The sequence below is a fragment of the Cetorhinus maximus genome, chromosome 14 (genome assembly GCF_964194155.1).
Source record: "Cetorhinus maximus chromosome 14, sCetMax3.hap1.1, whole genome shotgun sequence".
Lineage (NCBI taxonomy): Eukaryota > Metazoa > Chordata > Chondrichthyes > Lamniformes > Cetorhinidae > Cetorhinus > Cetorhinus maximus.
This window is the reverse complement of record NC_135892.1, coordinates 73086421-73111406: the sequence shown is the minus strand read 5'-3', so window position 1 is coordinate 73111406 and position 24986 is coordinate 73086421. Positions and strand designations below refer to the sequence as shown.

The 24986-nt window shown below is 38.9% G+C and overlaps 1 protein-coding gene across 6 annotated transcripts in view; it reads left to right on the top strand.

Annotated features, from left to right (window-relative positions):
* The window catches only part of esrrga (estrogen-related receptor gamma a), a 268041-nt gene that overhangs the window by 150328 nt on the left and 92727 nt on the right, over positions 1-24986 (top strand). For 2 of the 6 annotated variants that reach the window (XM_078557072.1, XM_078557076.1), the window contains exon 1: positions 10551-10770. The exons of the other annotated variants lie outside the window; for them this stretch is intronic. In XM_078557072.1, coding sequence (XP_078413198.1) covers positions 10715-10770 — 56 coding nt within the window. In that variant the 5' untranslated portion in view covers positions 10551-10714. Of the gene's footprint in view, positions 1-10550; positions 10771-24986 lie in introns of those variants that run through there. 6 annotated transcript variants of the gene reach the window in all.

The following is a 24986-nucleotide window of genomic DNA, read 5'->3' as shown; positions in this document are numbered from 1 at the left end:
GCATTTGACCTCCCTTAAAGTTGTCCCAGGACCTGATCCAAAGGGGTACCTTACCTCTCCAAAGGGTTACCCCGGTTATCCAAACCAATCCACAAAGTTCAGACATGCTCTTACCAGGTCTAATTTTCACACTTCACACCCCTGGCCTTCCAAAATCCCACTTCAGTGGAGGCAGCTGATGATCTAAATGGCCTCTGCTGACTCTGTAAACCGTGGATGTGCAAAAACATGCCCCAGTCCCACTCTTGCCCCCTCGAAAATGGAAAGTGCCGTGTTTGGGGGTGGGACTTAAGATTTTTGGCCACTTCTACCATTTGCGCCATAATGGAGACCCTTTCTGTCGTGGCAAAAGCCTGGTCCTAAGCTTTTTTGAAAATACTTTATATCAAGGTTGAATTTATTTTTACATTGGTGAAACAGAACATAGCTTTAAGAAAACCAAAGGAATATCAATCATCAAATGTGAAACACTTCCTAAAAAGAAAAGCACAGTCCAAATAATAGTTTTAACGTATATATTCTGGATAAAAATTTAAACTATGTATATAACCTGTTTTTCAATCTACTTCCCAACTATTGATGTAACTCAGCCACTTTGTGATCAATTGCTCCCTTTGCACTAAATCTTTGTTCTAGGCATCTTATTTCTCCTCCTTCCAAGGTGTAATGCTCATTGAGTGCTATTTATATGTGCTAGTGCCAGAAGCTGATAAAATTCTGATACAATTACAGTATTTGTGTGTAATTTTGAGAGAACTAAGTTCATCAGATTTATTTCTCAACATAGTTATATTTGTTGTGACATGTTTGAAAGTGTTCATTGGTAAAATGCTGCGCAAATATTTCAGATGATGTAAAATGAAAAACATAGAGCAGAGACTGTTATCAATTTTTTTCTTGACTGTAGACCACTTGAATTATTTCATTTTTCTAACCATTAAAACACAGGGTAGTGCAGAATTCAGCTTCAAGCAAAGGGATTTATGTTACTTTGGAATAAACATTTGGCATTTTCACTAACCTAGTAGTTTCTCTGTTTCTCTTTATATCCATTAAATAGAAATTTTATTAGATAGTAAATGCATTGTGATATTATTTATTCTACAGTATATGTATGTTCAATCTGAATTATAAATATATTTTGAGACTGAAAGTGCAACATAGGATGAATAAATCATCATAAAGTGCTTCCATAAATCTGGCAGTTCCAAACTGGCAGGATAAAACAGCCCTTTATTGTGGAAAGATAGTGAAGAGTTATTGTAATTAACCCATTACTGCTACTGCTTTTAGACATTTCATCCTTAGCGTCTGTTTGTGTGTCTTGTTGGTATTTAAACACTACTGTATTGGATTGACAGTAAGTACTGTAGCTATTGTATTACACAAGATTTGCTGGTAGCATGTTAAGTGGAATGTGACATTAAATGAATTCTATGAAACAAACTGAAAATGTAAGACTGGCTCACTGTTAACAAAGTAAAAAAATAAGTTGTCAAAAAAGAAGGTTGCAGAAATGTTGCAAACAGATGCAAAGGGATTAAAGGATTAACTCCAGGGTCAGGGCTATTCACTTGCTAACATATTCATGGCGTTAATGATAGGGCAGTTCACACTTTCTGTCGACCAAAAGCGAAAAAGGGTTTAGCGTGTTTGTGTCTTGAGGTTTTTAAGTCACAACTAGTATATACTGATATTTGTTGAGACCTTTCTATATTGAAAAAAGAATAAATCAGTTTCAAATACTGTCCTTAGTGAGTGGTTTGATACTCTGAAATTATGTACTAATCGGATTAAGACGCATAATAGTAGAATGTTCACTGGGTTTCAGTTTATTTCTGTAATTTCTGAATTTCAAGCTAAAATAGCAGAAAATGTGCACCATCATAGATTTCAGCCCACAATATTTAGCAGTAAAGAGGAGACACTTAATCCCAGTGGATGGCAGTATGCTGCTTTTGTATGAAATCACTGTAACTAAAACCGTAGATTGATTTGGAACATCTTCTCCAATTTGTTATGAGTATTTTGCAATTTTCTTTTCGCTATATTAAAGGCAATATGCGTTTTGCACACTTGTGATTTTCTCAAGAACAGTGGTGTTCATTAACTATCTTCAGTTGGATGTACTTAAAAATAGAAAGTGTGAAGCTCTTCATAAACATATTGAATACTTTGGGACATTTTAAATAATATTTTAAAAAGTATGGAAGAAAAAATGCACTTTAGGGCTTACTATGGTACTTTAGTATCACATTGCAAAAACAATTAGAAGAGTAAGCTGAGAATGGTCCCAAACCTAGTGTCATTTATGGTTTCATTGATGCTCATCCAAACAAGGATATGAGCCAACAGTGCTATAGATTCACCCATAACATTCTGGGACTGCGGTATTACTTAATTCATAGAGGTCTATAACCATCATCTTGAGGGTTTGATACTTACAGTGTGAGAACTCACGATTCTAAAAATTGAATTAATAGCAAATATTTGATAGCCAATTTTACCAGAAAGTGCTGGTGATATTCCACCATAGCAGGGTCATGGGGCTGTGGTTGGCTAGTCGGGAGTGTATCTGCTGTAACTTGGCGGAGGCATGGGGGTAAATCTATATAATGTGGATTCTTTCCATCTTGCAGCTATCTGATCGGAACTCCTCACAAGCCGGGTATAACCAGTTACGACTTTAACAACAGAGCAACAGCATGTACCAACTGTATATTTACAACTTACCGCAATATGTATGTACTCCGTGTCTGCCAATGCTGTTTGTTCCATACAAGCAGGAAGCTATTTAATATCCTAACTAAAGATCTGGAAATCATTTTTAAGCAAATTCAATGTTGTTTTCATGTTTTGTGCTGAAGGGAATGCTTTTAAAAAGAGTGATCTGATGGGAAAGGAGAGAATGAGATGGGAAGCTAATTATTTTTTTCAACCAAATAGTGAATATTCAAAGTTCATTTATCCTCCCTAGGGAACCTTGTTGCAGCTACAATTATAGTCAGCATTTTTTTCACATTGTAAATATGTTAATTATTACATTTACAAAGTAACAGACTTAGTTGTTCAATTGCTGCTTGACAGAGCAGAGAAATAGTGGCAATGTTCCTAAGAAGACTTTTATACCTTTATCAAATAACTGGAATATCTATTTTTGTAAGCCATATCATCAAATGTAAGATGCAGACCCCTCTACAATTACTGGCTGTGACCAGGAGGACCGTGTTCATCCTGGCTCACTGGGAGTTCTCCAAGGTAATTGAAATTCTACCTCCATAGAGTTCAGATGAGAAGTGATATGAAGATGTGGGAAAACCTGAGCTGAATTGATTTTTTTTCCCCTTAATGTTTGGACAAAGAAATAACTTAGCTAAGTGTAGCAGAGATGATAAGCGCATTCAGTCATGGTAGATTAAGAGGCCTGCATCAGTTAACACAGACTGTATTTTATTCTCTCTCTATGCGCTGCCATGTTTAGATTGGAGATTAATTGCAATGGAATTACTGTATGTCTGTTTGTTTTTTTAACAATTGCAAATTACATTAAACAGCCGATGTGTTTTCTAATATGATTGTTCTTACCTGATAATTGGGATGGCGCCACATGAGATTTTGATAAGAAATTCATAAACACTCCCTTATGAAGCCCTCATGACTTCATTTTGTGACTATCAAGGGTGACAAATTATTTGAAGAAAGCAGACCTAAACATAAAACACAATGCTCCATTTCTTTCAGCAGTACGACTGTTTGTTTATTTTTCAAATATTTGCCCTGTGTTATCTGGCATATGATGAGGAATATAATGAAATGTTATACAGTGGCAGTGTTTCCTGGCTAATTTCTTTATTTGCTCCTCCTGCTGCCTGATGGCTGTACTTGGGCAGAAAGTATGAAATTGTTATCTGCTCGTGCAATTAGAGATCAGCCTCTTTCATTCCAATCCTATTTGAAGATTGATTTGATTTTCGTCCAATAACAAAAAAATAACAGAACACAGCTTGGGTTTTGCGCAGATATCTGTAGCTGTGAAGTGTTAATTGCAATTTAGATAAGGATTAGAAGGACCATATCTCAGTAGACCACATTTATTTGCAAGTGCTATACTGTAATGCATCAGGATTTCTCAGGTTTTGTGTATGTGTGTGTGTGTGCGCGCACTCCTGTATGTGGTCCCTTGTGTAGCTGCTTTCAGATAATAGGGGTTAAACAAGCCCTCTCGCCAGCACCACTCCAGTTAAGGTTTTGGACAGTGGCACTGCAGGCTTCGTGCAAACTCTGAATTATGCAGATTTTTCAGTTCCATCAGTAACTCCAAGACTGCCAAATAAGCCTGATTTAGAGGATTGTCTCCTCGCGTTCCCCCAACCCCTGCCTTCTCCCATTCTGCAGATTACTAAACGGTCATCAGTTTAATGGCAGTGTTATTTGCAACTTTCTCACAATCAGCCAGATTCATATTAGTGCCCAATTGTTTAAGTGAACCCACAATGTCTGCTGGCCAAGAGGTGCATCTTGGTTCTTTTTTTTACCATGGAATGATTTGTTGTGAGTAGATTGTTCCGAGACTTCAAGATGAGGGATGATATAGAAATGCAATTTGTTATCATGTAGAATGTACAGTAGTTTGCTTGATGGTCACTTCCAATTATTATTTGACTGCCTGGCTATTGCCTCTCCACCACCACCTCTCCATCACCACCCCACCTTTGCCCTCCCCCCAAGGAGGATATATACATTTATGTAATTGGTAAAATACTGCAAGTTTGATTTTCAGTTTGATTATACTGAAGTTTTCAGTGAAAAATACTTTTTGCTCCTTTAGTTCTCTGGATTGTCTGAAAAGATTTTACCCATCAGATTCAATCTGATATGCATTCTATTCTGGAATTAACTTTATAATTGAAAATCCTGTTACGGCAATTTTCAGGTTTATATACCTGTAAATAAAAAGCACTTTGTACCTGACTTGTACTGGTGTAGCATGGGTGGTAGGAAAATGCAAACATGGGCTTCAAGTGGGATTGGGGTTCATCATTAATGCATATATAGTTAACAGGAGAAATATTGCTGTGGTGAATTTGATGCCCCAATGGTGTCATCCTTGCTGAGCTTTCAAGGATTCAGAACTGTAGTGTGTAAATGCAGCAGACACTGGGTTGGCATTGGGGGTTAGTCCACCAGAATCATTCTGGATGTGATCATAAAGGTATTAAAAGATGTTGGTGACTTGAGAACATGACTCCATGGTATTTGCACATTTCATTTGAATTTTGTATAAAATATATGTGCTGCTTAGTCTATTGCAACATGACTATAAAAACAGTTCAGGTAGTGATGTAAAGTGCAAGAACTTTTAATTTGTATTGTTACTAGTGCTAATGGTGAAATTAAACTACATGGAAAAGTAACAGGGGAGATGTCAGGAATTATAAAGGCATAATTGTGCTCTATAAACCATAACTACCACTTCCACTTTTCATTTTAAACATATTTCTATGATGTGTCAGAAGTAATGTCTCTTTCAAAAGCCTCAACTGCTGCAAACGTTTAGATCAGGGACACACGAATAAAATGAACTGTGAAATGTGGCCTGGGAGACAAGGTGGTGGGCTCTGCTTGATTCCTAATTAATTGACATTTTTAATTACCCGCATGCTATGCATTATTTGGAGTGTGTATGGAGTGTGGGATTAAATGTATTGTAGTGGTTAAAGAGCTATGCCTCATGATTAGCTGATATGAAATGGAAAACCACAATTCATTTTGCTAGCTTAAAAAGGCTAAATGATGCATAGATAAAGTTGATGTATTGTATACTGATATAGTGCGTATGTATGCAATGTTGGGAGTGCATTGTATTAACCCTGCGATTACTACAGGTTCAGTTTAGAGAATCAAATTTTTTAATGAAAATAATAAAAATGAATTAATATGCTGTGCAAGACTATATTGCTTATAGCTAGTAAATTACTGAAATCCCTTTCTTTCCATGCCTTCTGTTGTACTGTAGTGCAAGGATGGATGTTAAGCGATCATGATCTACAGGGGTAGTTCTAAATTTACCAAAGTAAAGAGTGTTGCACGTTATTTTTTTCTTAAACATATGTAAATTTTTTCCATCATATGAATATTATCATAGGGTTTAAATGGGGTGAAGATTTTGAATTGATTCCCCTGAATATACCCGTCACTTGATTTAGTGCTGAAGTTGTTAATAGCATCAAAAGCAGACCACCCACAGACCAAGAAGAGCTATTAACATATCAAAATGGTAGGGTGCCTGAGACCTGCCACCTTTCTTCAACGTGACAGTTGCATTGCCTGATGCACATGGAGATTATTTTATCAGTTGTTCATATCAATTGGGCAACAGTGTGCCTTTTGAGGGTAAACTCAGTATCTGATGCATGCGTGTGTCCTTTCTTTTATTTCCTGCACTTTCTGAAGATAAGTGCATGTTGGTAAAGACTGTAGTTGCAGACTAAGAACATTGTGGATATTCATTGTGCTCACTGGAAGGAAGCATAGAGTCATCACTGCCCTCTATTGTCAGAAACGGAATAGCAGGATATTTTAGTGACCAGTGTTGAAGCGACTGATCACAGCTTAATAGCACATTTCTGGAATGTCTTCTGCTACTGCTCAAATGAAATAAAGCAACACCCAGAAGCTTCTTGACCAAAATAACTGGCATGACTTATTATTGAACATGAAATATTTGCTAACATCAAATCAGACTTAATTGCTGGTAATAAAAAGATTTATAGTTTATTAAATCACCAGTATTATAAATACAGAAGTTGGATAAAAATTCTGTTAGCAATACTGGCATTGCAAATAGAATAGATGTAAACCTAAAATTGCAGGTGATGCAGAAGTCCATCCTGCATGTTTTGGGTATATTCTGTAATCAGTAGAAACATTCCTCTAATCCATTGGTTACAAAACACTCAGCAAGCACTTTTCAAAAGCACTATTTTAGATATCAGGTCAATATTGTTTATGTTCTTGTGTTATTTCCCACCCTCAAAATACTTAAAACTTCTGACGATGATGATGGCAGCAAGAGGCTGTTCAAAATAAAATCTGTCTTCCGTTGTTAAAGTGCGCATAAAGACGAAAGGTAAGGAACAAAGTGATGCAAATGCACATAATACGCGCTTCATCGCTTTGCAGGTGAATGTACCCAGTTGCTTACTAATTGTTTGGGTCATGTTGGTCTGTGTAATTTGTGTTTGTGGTCTTCATGTTCTTACATACTATCAACAGTATATTAATGACAGACCTAAAATGAATGAATTTGGATTCATTTCTAGCATTTACAAGCTGAAGAGTTGATATGTTCCTTGCCAGTTTTTCGACAGTAAAAATTTGAGGTATTAAAGTCTGTGCTAAATGTAACTAGGCATGTGTATATTTATCGCTTTACTACTTCTTGGTTGCAGTGTTCTATTTTACAATATTGCATTGTTAATGCAACTTTTCGGCATTGTGTTAAATATGTTGTATTTGTGGTTCACATAGGAACATGTGTGCGCTTGCTTTAACCCTTATAACATGGCAAGAATGACTTCACCAGAATTAAAGGGCAAAGCAAAATGCAGCATTTACATCCATTGGCTGATTATTGCATTTATTTAATGTTTCACTCTATATTAGGTTTTTGTATTTACAGATCATTGGTGCATACAGAGTACTGCACAAAAAATTATTGTTGTCAAAGGGAGCAAGTACTTTATGGGTTAACATACCTCTGGTGAGAGACAGGCTGGCCATTAATGGAGCAGCCACTACTAATCTGAATTAATTTAAAATAAATATCCCATAAATATAAATGTATTTAAAATAAAGCGTGGTATCATATTTATACAATTTGTGATCTATTTCCCACAATAAACAAGTGTTCTGCCTGGTTGGGTGTAAGAGTTGGACAGATCAGATATCACACTGATAATAATTGGAAAAACAAAAGTGCTGGAAAATACCCTCACTTTCCTTCTACAGATGCGGATTTTTTTTTTGGGAGAGTGGAGATTTCCTGTTGGCATTTGCATCAGTGGCACAGGAAGATATACAGCATAGTACGATGATAAGTTTTAAAAGTGCGCTTTTTCTACAATTTTGCATGTTGCTAAGATTCGTTGTGAGCCTCTCCGCATGAAGGTGTGGTATTTTTATGTGGTAGACATTGCTGTAGTCATTACACTACTTCTATTGCAGTTCCATTGAACAATGACGTGTTTACACTAGCTTTATGAAGAAATGTATTCTGTATACGAATACACAGCAGATTGCTTATGCTTTCCTCTGTGCTTATTGCCAAACATTGGGTTAATGTAAAGTTTGTGTTCAGAAAGGATGCAGAATTCTCACATTGACAAGTGCAAAGTGGCTGGTTCTATGCTGAAGCAGATTTTGCAGGTTCTGTTGGTACATGCTGTGGCCAGTTGACACAATCCCACCAAAAAGCAGGATCCGACACAAATAAATATGAAATGTGTCGGGCTGGTCAATACCATATGATCCAGGCCATTGCACATGATAACATTTCTTCTAAGCAGCACATCAGAGATGAAATAGATTGTAGGTACGTACTGTCAGTACAGCATATAACAATATCAAGGGCTGGTCATGTGCGATTGATGGAGCTAGGTGCACGGTTGCTCCTCCTGTTTGTAACCAGAAAGGATAAAAAAATGTTTTGTCATTGTATACGTGCAACAGTTTTTTTTTAAAGGGATAGGTTGGAACTAGAATAAACATCTTGTTTCTATTTAAAATGTTCTCTTGGGTGATTTGAAAGTCAAAGGAGCTGGGTGCAGCCATGTGGTGTTTTATCTGAAGAACTGTAAGTGTAGTGTGAAGAGTGTGCATATCTGGATTGTGAAACTCTGGTATAAGACTATACTTCTACTGCCTATACAGTGCCAGGATCTTCTGAAGTGACAACCTAATGCAGTTTTCAAGTGCCATTTGAATGGCGTTTTTTTTGTATGTGAGTACTGACAGGTATATCATTAATTCGCTGCATTTGATTTAAATGTTGGATAAATTGAATTTAAATTATAAGATGAAAAATTATGAAAACTAGAAATATAAGAAGTGCAGAAGTTTAGCTTCCAAGTAAATTTTTGTTGTGTTATACTGGACAAACTATGAATTGTAGCAAAAATTAGTAGCAAAAATTACTTGTGCTTGATCTTTGATTCCATGGCACATGTATTTCTAGAATCTATACACAATGAAACTGCATTTTGATGAAATCTGTAAACTCAGCTGAATTTGGTCTTCATCCATACCATAATTAGACAGAATTCTTCTTTGTTAAATATTTTCAACTTGAATTGCGTGATCACCAAATCTTCAAGAAGCATTTACAAGAAAGCAACTGCCAGCACTATTGCGCTTGCAGAATGGTTAATTTAACATCAGAAGCAATTCTGAGACAGCTTTGCTTTTGGACAGTAAAAAGGGTTTACATTGGGTTAACGGAATGCAGGGAGACAGCCAGCTGTTGGAGCTCGCATCATTTGAAGGAGACCATGATTGGAGGAGCTGTATTTCAGAACAGTTCTTGCAATGGCTTTGACGCCGGTTAGCCTTTCTACAATTGCTTCAAGCCACATTGTCGTATTGCTCTGTAGCAAGCAATTCATGTCAACACAGTGAAGATATTGGTGTTTGCACAGGGGAAGTATTTGTCATCATACTTCTAATGGATCCTTAATTTTCAAGTTGAATATGAAGGTGTAAAAGCTCCCCTATTAAATTTTTCCACATGAGTCCTCAGCTTTATTCCAAATTTGCAAGATAGAGAACAAACCTGCCACTTTGCAAAATTAAGAAAACATGTAAGTAATGTAGCTGGCTCAATATGCGAAACTTATTAACCATTCCAGACTTTTAAATTTTAAAAAAGGTAAAAATGACAAGAAAGCCCTTTAAGAGCAGCTTTCAGGTTATGGTGGAGTCTGCATTTAGATTTTAATCTTTTTTTACAACATAGAATGGTGCTTGCCTTTAAAATCCCTTGGGAAAGACAGTTTAGCTTTAAAAAGAGTAAAAAAAACCCTTCGTGGATTTTATATAGAAAGGTGCAAAAAAGGACTATTGTAAATGCTCAGTAAATATATATCATGAGAATTTAATTCTACTCCACAAGAATTTTATTGAGAATACTACAGGCAAAATAATTGTAATAAACCTGTAGTAAAATGAGTTCTATTAGCACAATCAGTCATTTTTAACAGTAACTTCTGCAAAGAAGCAAATAAACAGTGTTCCTTTAAGCTTTTTTTGTACACTGCTTTAAGGCTAATAGAAAATTGTGCTTTAAATGCTGTACTGTATATGGTTGTGGAATTTTGCTTCCCTCCTCCCAGTTTAGAGACTTCCCGCCTACTGTACCTGCATTGCTTTCCTAAGCCAGTGTAGGAATTGTCCTGTCTACAGTGCTTTACTCTGAGTGGCTGCAATCCCACCAATGCGATGACTGGTGAGGTCGGGAATTGCATATGTAAAGACCTGCTTCATATTAATAAGCTACAATCGGGACTTTAAGACCTTGATTAGGAGAGTGCGAGCCTGGTCCCAGCTGGCTTTGCCTATAGGCTGTCACCAGAGAACATTTGTGTTAATTGCGCCACTCTGTCAGGGAACTTTGATTTATTGCCAGGAGTGTGGGCTCGAATAATGGTGCTGAGCGCACATGGATTTGGTAGAACTTTGTCTCCCTGAATCTTTTTCTCTCCACTACGACGAAGAGTAGGTACCTTTTTTTTCCATTCTGGGCTTTTTGCTTTGCAAGGCTATAGGGGTTTGCTGTATATGTGTATGTCCCTGTGTGTCTGTGCTGCTTGCTTGCATGTTTTGTGCCAGGATTACGTCCTACTCTTCAGTGCAACGGATGTTCTCTGAATTATCTCCAGATTCCCAGAAGCAGTCTACTGTTACTGCATATTGTGCTGCTATTTGTAATTTAGCCAAAGATGTGAGAAAGCCAAAGGAATGGACAAGGACTGTGCTGTCAAATGCTATATATTTTTTTCTGTATCTATTATATATCTAGGATTTTTTAATGCTTCATTTTAAGGGATGTGAGGATTTTTTTTTAAAAAAAAGCCTTTCTTGATTTCTTGCTGTAAAAGCTAATTTGTATGATTGGTTTTTACAATCTACTTAATGTAGCTGCATTCGAATGAAATTTGTACACATGGCCTTTGTTTTTGAATGTAAGGGGGGGATTTTTAACTGTGGCAGCTTGCAGCAAAAAAGGACGGGGGTGGGGTGGGGGGGTGGGGGGTGGAATAAGCTGTGCCTTGATCTCAGTTAGCTGACAACTTGTCTCAAGTTATTTCACTTTTCATTGTATCATTCATCTCTTTAAATGATCGCCCCTGTTCAAGTCAGCAACAGGCTCGGGATATAGGAAGAACGTCACAAACCTGTATGAAAATACCTTCACATCTCAAAATGCCTCGAATGGAGTTTTTTTTTCCCCTGCTGATCAGCTGGTTTTGCATATTTGCACAGAGCTTTAAATATTGCAAGAGGTCAGATGTTCCATTTGAAAGATGCTGGATGTACACTGTGACAACCTTGCATTTACAGGGAATACGGCTATTTAGTGTGTTCATTTGAATGTATTTCGCTGCACTCTTTTGTTGTCAGAGCCTCCTGTGCTACAGTAATTAACCTGCAGTAAAAATAAAACCTTTGCAGCTCCTGATTTCATTCCCCACCAAAGCTTTTTTTTTAACAAGTATATTCCTTGTCTTTGTGTTCACTAAACCTTACAGAGCTGCAGAAGCCTGCCTATAATATTTTAATTGGAAAGACTGAGAAAAAACAATATATTTTTGATCTGCTCAATGTGTGCCTGTGCCACTGTGGTTAAGCTCTCCAGAGGAAATAGGCGATTACACTGAAGCAGTTTGTGCTGTATTATCTCTTTTACATTCACTCGCCTTATATTAAATTGTCATTGTCCTAAACCGAGAGAGAAATGAATTGCAGCTTTCAGTACTGTCTGGCAGTGAAATATTTACCCCCTGTGTCCCCAATCATACTTCACGTGTGTTTGATAGTATGGTGCTGACATGAACAATCTCACTGGCTTGCTGCTCAGTTATTGCATCTTCCTTTGCTTTTCCCTCCCTGGACTTTTAAGTGACCAAAAAAAAGTTGCTCGTCAGAATCCTAATGCTACTTTCTCTCCTTGCCACATTTACATTGAAATACCTGTTCAGCCAGTATCGAATGTCACGTCAAGTGTAAGCAAAATGTAAACTGATATAAGGCACATTAAAGGGTGGTGCAGCCAGCCAGATTTAGCTCTTTCTTGGAAAAATGGCCTTTCCTTAAATGACCGCTCAAGCTGTCGTGGCACGAGCAGGGCGCAACTGTTTGTTGCGCCGGCCGCTTTACTGTACCCATATGGAGCTTTGTAATTGGCTTCAGATTGTATTAGTCGGTAGAGCCTTACAGATCAGCATTGTCAGGTTTTAACATTAGTATGAATGACACCTGTCCAATCAATCATATGGCCACAGCTCCACAGACGGAATGGGTCTTGCCTGCTTCAACATGCTGCTGAATCACAGCACAGACTTCGCTTAATTTGCATTATTGTTCTTTCTGGAAATCAAGAGGAGAGGTTCACTCCACACTTAAGGGCAGTGCTTAGGCATAAAAGTGCGTGTATGGGGGGAGGGGGTTGGAGATAGCTGGCGTAATGGCAAGTGCTATAATTGGCTTTACTGTGTTAAACTAATCCCAGCAGGTTACACAGATAAGGCATTGCAGAACAAGTATATGTCCAGCTTCACTTGAGGCCCAATGCTGGTGTTGTCCAGTTGTCCAGCCTTTGAATTCTCAAGCAGATAACTCTAGCGGTGACTTTATACCTTACTGCTGCTAAAGATTCACCTTTTTCGTCTTTTTAAGGTTATTCTGCTCGTTCATGCATTCTTCTTTGTCTAACTTGTAAATTACCTTGGTGTGTTTATATATATATATATATGTTTTAAATACTTTTGCACAAGATATTCAAACACAAAATTTAGATTTTCTGAAAATAAATACTAACTGGTATATTTTTTATACTCATTTGGATAATTTAAATCAAATATGCCTTTAAAATTTAGCTGGGCAAAGGCTACAGCATTTATTAATTTGGCTACATTCTGTTACTAACACTTTTTTTTTATCGTGATAGTGCCTCAGATAACTTAGAAAGTACAGGATGTAATAATTGTCCTGTTCAGCTACTCGATAAAATGATGAGAGCTTTGAAATGTTGATATATTTTGAATAGGCATGGGCAATCATTTCTGGAGGCAGCTTGTTACCCAGTGTGAATAAAATACCAAGTTTTACATCAGTGAAACTCAATGATTCATACTTTGGATTTCAATTCACATAGCAGTAAGCCATGCTGTGGCATCTCAGTGTTTGAGTTTTATTTTTCTACTTGCGACAGTGTTGGATAATTCAACCGAGGAGACATGCGTAAAATGACTCCCTTTTCCCAAAGTCGATTTAGTGGAGCTATTTCATTTTCATTCAGTCTGCTTTAGGCAAGCATGCAATCCAGAGGGTTACTTTTTCAATTTGTTACAGTAAGCATATATAAAAAGATGATTTTTAAGTTCAGAAGTTTTAATTTCTATATATCCAGAAAAGTTTAAAAGCTATTTCAAATAGTTGAAATCTATTTTAATTTTAAAATAATGTTTGTAGAAAAGGGGTTTACATGCAAAACCTTATAAGTTAGAGTAATTCAATAATGCTTTCAGTTGGCTGCTACTGAACTCCAGGATAGTCCCCGTGGATATTGTAATTAATATATGGACCTTTTGGTCAAGTTCTTATTAATTCCTCAGCTCAAGCTTGGGTAGGAAGCCAGGTTTTAATTTTATGTTGGACAATATAATCTTCAATTGTAGCTACATTAGACCTTTAAACAGTTCTATTTTGTTAGCACATTTGAAGGAGCAGTAATCACTGCAGCAATCCTTATTCTTTTTAATCAACATCATAAGTTGCAATTTAGTCCACTGCATGTACTTCAAATTTGTCTTGACAGAATGATGTTGGTATTGAGTAGCATGCCACCAAAACACGTCGCACAAAGCATGGATAAAGGAAGATGATAGTTAGCCCTGACAGATTGTTGGAATATAGCGACTCTGTGCCAATGACAGCAACTTTCATCCTCGTGGAAGGCAGCGGGTCATATCCTAATTATTTTTTCCTTTTCTTCCCCCTTTTTTCCCTTCTGGATTGAGTACAGGGAGTTGGGTGTTGGTCAGGTTGTTTGTGTGCATGATATAGGTTATTCCCTAAAACAAAACAGTTTGGTACAAATCTAGTCAGCAGCTGGTGTGTACAATGCAAAAACAAGCCTGTGCCAGAGGATGTGGACAACCCAAACAGGCCAAGCCAAAATGAGAAGCGTTCTTCCGCTGGGCTTGGTTTGTTTCCTAAACAAGGAGCAGGGTGCCTTAGGAAGGTCTCCGCCCTACCAGTTAAAAAGATGTCCAAGAATTAATTTGTTTTAATTTTTATTCAAATCATTCAAGCTTCCACTAAAATAAAAATCAGATTATCAAATGAATACTGACTTGAATCTGGTGGTATTTTTTTTAAAGTGTGCTGGTCCAAGCTCTTATTTAATTTGGATTGCAAATATTCTTGCACTTTGGCCTTGATGTGAAGTAGTTTCCAATGCATGTCAACAGGAAAGGTGCAGTGTCAGGTACCAATCGAACTCGAAAGGGCGGAATTTTACACTGGTGGGATTTTCGGTCCCGCCGAAGTCAATGGACTTTTGAACAGCTCGTTGCATTTTACGGCCCCGCCCCTGCAATGATGGTGCTGTAAAATTCCACCCCAAAGCCAGATGTCAAACCATTTGGACTGGGGTTGATGTGCATTATAACTCCAATCTGACATGAATCTGGGTTTTAAAAGTTGAAAGATCTAGCTAGCCTATAAACTTTATATTGGGACTTTTTAATGCTAAAAACAAGTGGATGCTCCAACCTGCTCTCCCTTCATGTTAAAACACACACCAGGGAGCAGAGCTTTATCATGACATGCACAAAGTGATTTGCAATCTGCAATATGACTTTCACCAACTTTACTTTGTACTTTACAGCAATTGGTTTTAGACCCAGTAGTATAACTTCAGAGGTTTCATAAAAGGGGTAGAACACACCTGATTAAGACTTGAGGACAAAGTTTTTTTATTTAATGAAGAATGTAATGGAAAGTAGTTTTGAGACACTTGAAAAAAGGGGAACTAATTACAATACATGTGTGATTTGCGCCTTTCAGGTTTAGCAATTTATGGAGATATAATCGACAAATATGCTCACCATTTTGGGCATTAAGAAGATAGAGAACCTACAGTTCTTGAAAGCCATGAGCATCTATAGGTGTCCAATTCACTTGCACTTGTATATTCTCCAGTTTTCCCTTTCATCTTAAAACAAATCATTTCAACTGGACTGTTTATATGTAAAGCATATATATTAAGCTTAGCTATTATTTCATTTCTAAAGAAGATAGAATTATTAATCTTGCAACAATTATTTAGCCACCTTTGACAAAATAGGACAGCGTCAGAGGTCTTTGGTCAATGCACAATTTTCAAGATGAAATAGAAGGATCCAAAAAAAGAAGCAGAATTTCAGACGAAGCTGGATTGACGCTAATATACCTGGAAGGGAGCTAGTTCGTGCTGAAGCATCCAGCGTCAGACAGGGCTGTGTGCCATCTGTCCCACCTGCTGCATAGTTAGTCCATCTGGTTATTCAGAGTGTGCTTTGTGGATTTTACCAGAGCAGCTTCAGTGCCAATAGGCAAGCAAGCAGAGTAAATTATTTAAGCAGCCAATGTAAACTGAAAGCTCTCACCCTAGATGCTGGGGATTGTGTTAAATGCTTGAAAGCTTCTATTTGCATATAGATTTAGATACAGTATATAGATCATTGAGGAGATTACAACCAAATTATCTTTATCTGGATCCTTACAGGGCATCTTTTTTGCCTGTATTGGGTAACAACATGAATATTTCTTGATGGTATTTTTCTTTTGCATTAAGAGGAAGTTAAAAGGATGTGATTTATTTTCAGTATAGCAGCCCTTTAACAGAGCATTAAGTGTTACCGAATTTGCTAGAACCTCTTTAGAATGTCAAGTCTGCACATTTTATTATTCCCTGTCACCAATTCACTTGCTGAGCACTCTTTGCAAATCTGATATGGGATTTCGAATGGAAAAGAAACAATTGGAAAACATAGAACCAAAAGAGGCGGAATAAATCAAACAAGGAGTTTAAAGACAACCACATCCATCTAGTCCATGCATCTCTGTTCCACATATTTCAAAGAAAAATGGGCTCGTGGGGTGTTTAAAACACTAGAAATTTTTGTTAGTGGTGCAAATGCTCACCTTGTATGTCCAGAACCAATTATATTCCCCTTAATTAGAGTGGATATTTTTACTTACTTTTAAAAGGTTCACCGAGTTAAGTGCAATAAATTCCTTATTTCATCAATAAGAACGTGAGCCCCTGCCTCACAGCAAAATATGCTATAGCTGAACATTATAGCAAAAAAAACCTTATGCTACATTTTTTATTTTGCAGGGACAGGGCGAGGTGCAAGTTACTTTTCTTGATTTAACATTGTAAAAGCTCCTGTCACAACTCCAAATCAATGTAATTTCAGAAGAACAATATAATGTTAAGTCATTTTTTTCAGGAAATCAAACTTTCACCAAGCATACGTGGATTTTAATGTAGACTTAATAGGCTGTAATATATGCTGTAATAATTCCAAATCCACAGATTTTAACTATTTGAGCTGAAACTTGCTTCTTTTGGACCTGGAATTTACTGAATGACCAAGAAATTTGACTTGCACCTAAAACATCCACACAGTTTATTCTTCTCTTCGGCCATCAAAAGTATAAACTGAAACTTTCCTGGCAAACTCCAGGAATAAAAAATTCAAAGGGAACTTGAATTTTGTATGCAGGACCCCAATTTGCATATTTGAAAAATTTAACGCTTGTTTCAAGCTGGTGCTCCGGGTAGTTAAAAATTGCCCAAGCAGTTTGTACCTAATAGGTTATGATATGAAATTTGTCAGTCTAACGTTATTTTAAGCTAGTGGAGGGTATGAGTTGAATTGCTTGCTGTAAAGTTTGATGGACCAATTGGAAATGTATTTTGCTGCAGTGCTAATACCCATGTTTAGCCACTAGAGGCTACTAGATCATTTTTATGTCACTAACTCGTGACTTAAATGGTACTGCCCGCAGCTTGTTGATAAAAATTCAAATGATGCCCGAACCTGAAAATGGATTGGACCCTGGGCTGTGGCCTTGGGTTGTTCCATGGTTGCCCCACTGACTTCATGCCCATTTTAGGCCAGAGTTGAAAATTCCCCACCATTCCCATTGAAAGCTTGGCATAACAAAATTGCCATCCTTTAAAATCCTGAGTTGTGAACCTTGCAGTACTGCAACTGAATCAGGTAAATGTGTGTGTCTCCAGTCTAGTTGACCCACATTAGCTCCTTTTAGTTAGTATAGTGCCATATTCTTTCAATATTTTCCCTCTTCCTTCCTCTCCCTCGCTGCAGGACAGATATTTTCATATCAGGGCCATATTCCACAGGAGCCAACATCCTTCAGTACCTTGTTGAAATGGTTCAAGTGTGGGCCTTGGACAGTGAGTGCTGAAGGGCTATTCAGCTGCAAGAGGCATCACAATGAAGCAAAATCCAACCCATATATAGCTTCTAGAATGAGTTACTGAATTGCAAGGAGAAGCGGGTCCCCTGGTTGACCAGTGTTAATATTCACCTCTAACCTTGAGGAACCAATTGTATTATCACAGCTGCCGTCCTGGTGGAGAGCAGAACCTTTTTTAACACTTCAGACAACTAGCACAAGTAGTTCAGGAAATAATCGAGCGTTAGCTGAAAGTTGTGATGCGCTGGATAACGCTGTGTGCAGACTTCCGAACCAGAAGTTACTAAACTTCTGAACAGAGATTTGAATATTCATGTTTGGGTTGAAATGAAGAGTAGTGCTTGTGAAGCAGTTCTCTGTGTGAGCTGGTCAAATAAAAAAAAACATGTTAGTTTAAGTGATAGGTTTAAACATTCCTCGAGAACAATCTGCAGCATAGCTGTCTTAACATATTGTCATTGCACAATATAAGACTAGGCATGCACTGCAATGTATCTTAGGAGTGCAGTTCACATTTCCACCAGTGGATAGAAACTGAAAATGCTTGAATTGCGCAGGAGGACCATCAGCATCTGAAAGAGAAAACATAGATTCGTGTTTCTGCAGTGGAAGTTACCTTTTCTCTTTCGATACTAGCAAAGCTGCTGTTAGCTTGCAGCATTTTTCATTTTTATTTTGTACTGCCACCATTCCTGGTTTTACTTTTTACCTTTTTATAACCAACAGTTGCCCAGCAGTACACAAAAGAGGATATTTTCACCTTCGGCCCAGAGGAAGCAATTGTCTCCCTTTTTGTGTGCATCAGATTAGAATCTCAATTAGTTGTCATGGTATGGAAATATCATCAGCTCATGTCCTATGAAGGGTTATGTTGTCTTATTGCCATGCGGACCAGCTGTGAAAGGAACGATCCTTGATTGGCTTCTCCTTTAGGTTTGTTCATGTCAAACCTACTAAGATCAATTCAGATGAAAAGCCCTAGTACGGTGAGTACTGTGTTCTGCATATTTTCTGACACCAGGTAGCCCCACCACCACCACCTCCCCCCACATCAGTAACCACTGTCATTCTTCACATGTACTGTCATTCTTCACATGTTCAGCAACTCACACCTCGCCCCTTTAATTCTGAAGTGCATTACAATAGTCCCTGGTCAGAAGAAAAGTCCATCTGTTTTGGAAAAATAGGAAGATGTTAGGCTTTTACTGTTAGATGGGTTAAATCAACTGATTTAACTGATTTCCCTCCAGAGGTGATATTTTATTTATATGATAAAATGCTTGGAAAGTGATTAATTTGTCAAGGGAATGTCTTGTTACTGTAAATTTACTGAAACTGTAATAAGTGTATTGCTGCTACACAGATGGGGCAACAAAGAGGCAATGACTAATGAAGAGATGGAGATTCACAAAATGTCTTATCACAGATAATTTAATTTTTTATAAAATACTTTTTAGTTTTAATTCAGATAAGCATAGAATTAGATATTAGCATTTCTAGCAAGGCCTCCAAAATATAGCAGTGACTGCCTGTTTTGTCAAGTAGATTAAGTTAAATGTACTGTCATTTGTAAAAGCTTCATATAGCCACAAAAGAGAAAGACTGGCCATGCAAAATTGCTTCTAACCTTTTGTTTTAGACATCTGATATACAATCAGTGGGGTCGGGGGTGCTGGGTGGACAGAGTGTGCTGTGGCATAAGTTAAGCAGCAAATGCGGTGAATTTTTGTCCAAAAGATAGTGGGTGTGAAATCATGCTTGTTAGTGCAAGATTTTTGGGTGTTCCAGTGTCCGTAGAGCCTTAAAATGGGTCTGTGGCACATGTACAAGTGCACACTTGAGGGGCAAATTGCACCTGGCACCATATTGGTGAGGGCATTAGAGCACACGCAGTGGACGTTGGCCGGAAGTGTGCAGAGCAGGCAGACCATGATGGTGCATAGCATGCTGTGCTGATTTGATGCCAACACTGCCATTTTGAAGCTCAACACCACAACCAACTTAACCCTGCAAAGCTGAACACACATTCAGCATCAGGAAGGATGCCACACAAGTGCTATTTAAAGGAATTGTCAGCAACTTACAGGTTAGTTGCTGGTTGATTTCTTCTGTTGCTGCCATGATTCTACAAGTGTTTGGTGCTTCCTGTATTTGTTACAAGTTACAAAAGTCTACATGAAGTGCTTTGTCAGGTGCTCCTCCCAGACGTTGGTACACTAATGGTTATACCAGTATGACTTGGAGAAAGAAGAGGGGCCACATAGAGCAGGACATACTGCTGGAAGAGGGAGGAGGGGGAGAAGAGAAGGCCATATCTTCTGGGGTGCTCAGGAAGCAATTCTTTTACTTCAGCCTCAGCAAGGAACAATGTGTGAGACGTCTGCGCTCACCAGCTGCAGCCACAATTGCAACCTCAGAGCAGGGCAAGGGCTGCACTCAGTGCTGTGAAGGTGACTGTAACTTTCATATGCCTAACTCCTTCCAGGCTAGAGCTGAAGGTATTTAAAACATCTTGCAGTTTGCCATCCGCTGCTACATTAGGGAAATCGCTGACACTCTACTCAAAAAGAGCTACCTATATTTCACTCTCTCTTGCTAGAGATGCTCAGGCAGAGTGAACATGTGCTCTTACAGTGCTTCCCCATGATGCAGGGCACTATCCAGTGCACAGACATGGCTCTGCAGGAGCCACATGTCAACTCTGAAATGAAAGCAGAAAATGATGGAAATACTCAGCAGGTCAGGCAGCACCTGTGGCGAGAAACAGAGTTAACATATCAGGTCGATGACCTTTCATCAGAACTCAACTCAACATGTCAGTTCTGCCCAGAACTGAAAGAACTTCCACCACCTCAAAGGTCCAGAGAGTGCGTGATCAAACAAAGTGAATCAGGTAAGTCAGTGCCCACTATTTTGGCAGTAGTTATGGTGTCTTCACTTTGCAACAATCTGCTGTGCACAGCAGACATGCAATGAAAGCCACACTACCATATGCAATGTGATAGAGCAATAGAGCAGACCATTGACATGCTGAAACAATACATATGTTGCCCATACCACTCTGGAGGAGCCCTACAGTACTCAGTAGAGCAGGTGTCAAGCTTCATGACAGTCTGCTGTATGCTGCTGAACTTCGCCAGCATGAGGGAATAGCCCTTGCCACCAGAAATACAGCAGCCAGGTGGGGGGGCACACACATGAGAGGAGGAGGAGAAAGAAGAAGAGATGGAAGAAGAAGGGACGAAAGGAGGAGACAGTCTTTCTGCCTGGGCTGCCCATGAGTTCATTCAAGTGCAATACCAGGATCCCAATTCATCGTTCATTAGCAGTCCCATATTCTTACCCTCCTTCCTTCAATGAGCTTCACAGGATCCCCTTCGTCACAATGCAAAAATAAAATCTGTCACAAAATAAGCATTCCAAAGCAAATTTAGAAATGAAGTCATGCCATATTGCATTCAAATGTTAACCACCGCCCCTTCGCTGTTCACTTAGTGCCTGTCCTCCATGTGCTTTGTCTGTCCTAGTGCAATGCTATGCTACCCCAGAGGCTGCAGCATAGCTTGTGGAAAGCTGCTGACTTTCAATAGAGGAAACTGCAGGTAGCCTTGGAGAATAACTTTGAGCAGCTCTGGCCCACTAGCTGTGGAGCACAGCATCTTTGCATGGGTGGCAGCAGTTTGGCTGGCTGATGAGCAACAGCAGCGCATGGGCAGAATGGCAGGGGCGGGAGGACTAATACTGTCATCCTGAGAAAGATAGCAAGTTCATTCTCCATGAAGTCAATGCCACTCCCCTCGGGCAACACCTTAGTAATCCTACTAATCTATTGGAGGACGGAATTCTGGATGGCTGTGACACCCTGCAAACCTCTTTGACACTAATCCACAGCCATGGTGACAGCAGCCTGCACTTGCATGGTAGTAAGTTGACCTTGCATGACAACAGTCTGAGTTTTCACTGCAGCACTCAAACACTGGATGGCTGCTGTTTGTGCAGCAATGTAAGATGCAACATTGGCCTTCCGACGCTATATCATGGTTGGGTCCAAAGATGTGCAAATAGAGTTGGCCACCAATTCCATGGCTCCAAACTCTGTGCAAGGCCCTTTGCCAAGCTGGTGTTGCACACCTCCATGATCCTCAACTTTGAATGTGGGCTTTCTGGCAGGCTTGCACCAAACATTTTGTTGTGCGTTATCATCAGCATTCTTCTGCAGGTTGCCTCATTGGAGTCCTCACCTCAATCCCCTGCAGTGAAAGCTATGTGAGACCTCACCCTCTGGCAAGCTGCCAGATGTGTTGTCCTTGTCCCTGCTTTGATTGCAGCCCACTTGTGCCTGGTGTCTCACCATATGCAGACCCTACCTCTAATGATTCCTTGAAGGTATGCGCAGTGTCAGTATTTGAGCTGGTGGCTGCGAATATGAAAGCGAGCCTTGGTATTCATCATCACTGTCTTCTCGGTTGACTACTTGTGTGAGATCATTGAACTTTTTGCAACACTGCATCCAGGTTTTCAAAGCTTGATTCCTGGCATCAACCTCCTGGCATTGGCCTCCATGACTATTTGCTCCTAATGCCTTTTGAGAGTGTGGATGGTGCATCCTTTCCCCATGTGGACACAGGACAACTTTCATCCTTTCCACTCTCCAGAACAAAATCTCCAGTGTAGCATCTGAAAACTTTGGAGACCCCGTTTCCTCCCTGTTGTACCATTCCTCATTCTTTCTAGGTTAAATTGTCTTCAGCCATGACACCCAGCACTGCTCCAGCCACAATGCACCTCCCCTTTAAAGCTGCAGGCTAGTTTTAGTAATGGTAGCTGTTCATGATATTGATCCCCTGCTGATGCCTCCAGCCAAAGAACATCATGTTTAACACTGGCTGGACCTAGAAATCATTGAACTGAGCAGACAGCACAAAGTTGGCATGCTGCTTACACTGCAGGTGCGGGTTTATCATGCTTCTTGATCCCCTCAACTATTTTAAGGGATTGTCCAATTTAGCCCTCAGTCTTTTTTTAATGATCCCTAACAAAATTTGGAAGAAGTGGAATGTTATGTCATTTGTATACTATGTCATTCAATTACTTAACCAAGACATTCTGCCCAAGCCCCTCCAAGAATGTACATTTTAAGCGATTATAAACTGAAGATCAGGATTATTAATAAAGAGAGGAAAAATCCTCAGGATCAAAGCACTTCGCAGTCAATGATTTTTTTAAAATTCTGAACACTGTTGCAATGTAAGCAAACATGACAACTACTTTACACACAGCAAGCTCGTACCATGAGATAAAGTTAACTATTGCAATCTGATACTACTAGAAAAGTTGTTAAAACTGTGTTTATAATCATTTCTATAATTTCTATTTGCTAAAAACCATCAGTAAGAAGTGATTCCGGCAGAATCTCTGGAGAGAGTAATAGAATTTCCTAGCCCTCCCCATGGCAGGTTCTCCCACGACTGGGCCAGCAAACCATTGAAATCCCCATTCACATCAGCGGGACCAGAAGATCCCACCAGCATGTGGGGCCAATGTTTTTGGTTGTGATGTAAGTTCTGATCAAAGGTCATGACCTGAAACATTAACTCTTGTTTCTCTCTCCACAGTTGCTGCCAGGCTTGCTGAGTATTTCCAACAGTTTCTGTCTTCATTTCAGATTTCCAGCATCTGCAGTGTTTTGCTTTTGAAAAGAAGTGATTAACTGACTGAACCACTTCTACTTCTCCACCAGTCTTCTGTTTCCTATCTGCCTCAACATGGCATCTCCAACCGTATTAGGCCACCTTTCCTGTGCCCTTTTGCCATTTCCCTGTTAGCATGTTCAAACAAAATACATGAAACAAACTCACTGGCAATGTTTCATTCTACCTGACCCAGGGCAAGTACAAAGATTTACAGGACAAAAAGACTTGAGGCTGTATAACCAGAGTAAAATCAATAAAAGTATTTTAACAAAATTGAGAAAGGAAGTTAGTATTTGGGGTGAGAATAGAAAGAATAGCCCACTATAAATTTGTAGGCACAACTTAAATATGCTTCAGCCTAATACTTATCTATTAAATTAATGATGAAAAAATTAGTTTGGATCGTAAAAATGTAATGCAATTACAGGAGTCATCTTTCACACTGCTTAAATTGATATGCATGAAAGTAAAAATCTAAAATAATTGATAAACTGACTACATTTTGATATACCTCACAGACTACAAGATTGTAGAATGTTGATGTGATGTGAAGTCTATTTGAATTTTATAGAATTTTTATTTACAGATAGTGCTGGAAGTAAGGAAGAAATAAACAATCAACTATGTAGTAATAGTGATCATATTGTGAACTGGGATACAGTAAAACTTTGTTTGTGCTGGGAAATATAAGTTGTTCCACTTGATTTACAATAAAACTTAAACAAAGCACATGAACAGCTCTTGTAAAAGTGGAAGTACTACCCACTAAGGCATGAATTTTGTTTCCGGGTCAGGACTGCAGAGTCGGGGCATTTTCTGATGCTGCAAACCTGACCTGGGAGAAAGTGCCTCGGAAGTTGCAATTTTCATTCTGGGGTTGCAGGGTTCTCTGGGAGTCGGGCCAGGTGATTCCAGAATGAGACTGGAAGCTGCCAGGCGTGGAGGCGAAATGGACGGAAGGCCTGCGTTGGTGCACTGGCACTTTGTCAAAGATTTTTTCAAAAGCATTTAAACAAAGAAAGGCCCTTCAGCCCTGACCTCTCACACCCCCTCAACCCCCCACATATTCCCCATGCCCCATCCATGCCAACCCATGCCACCTCATGCCCCTCTACCTGCTCTTCCATAATCCCTCATACCCTCCATGTCAACCTATGGCCCTCTCCCCACCCCCATGGCCCTTATAGTCCCATACCAAGTTAGTGCCAACTTAGTACCAAGCTTTGTCCCTTACCCACCACATTTTCCCTTACACCTGCCATGCCAACTCATCCAGTATCCACCATGGGCAGACCTCTGGAGCCATGTTGAAGTTAAATAAGATAAAGTTCTAAGTGTCAATTGCACATTTTATTTTTTAAAATAACTCTCATTTGTAAAACCCATTCACCACATTTACATTCCTTCAATTAAATAATGTCTTATAAGAATAAACATTTCACTCAAGTGCTTAGTCTCTTAAAAAAAAAAGCATTGAAATTCATAGTCCCACTTCAAAGAGTCTGTAACCAGCTGGAGCTG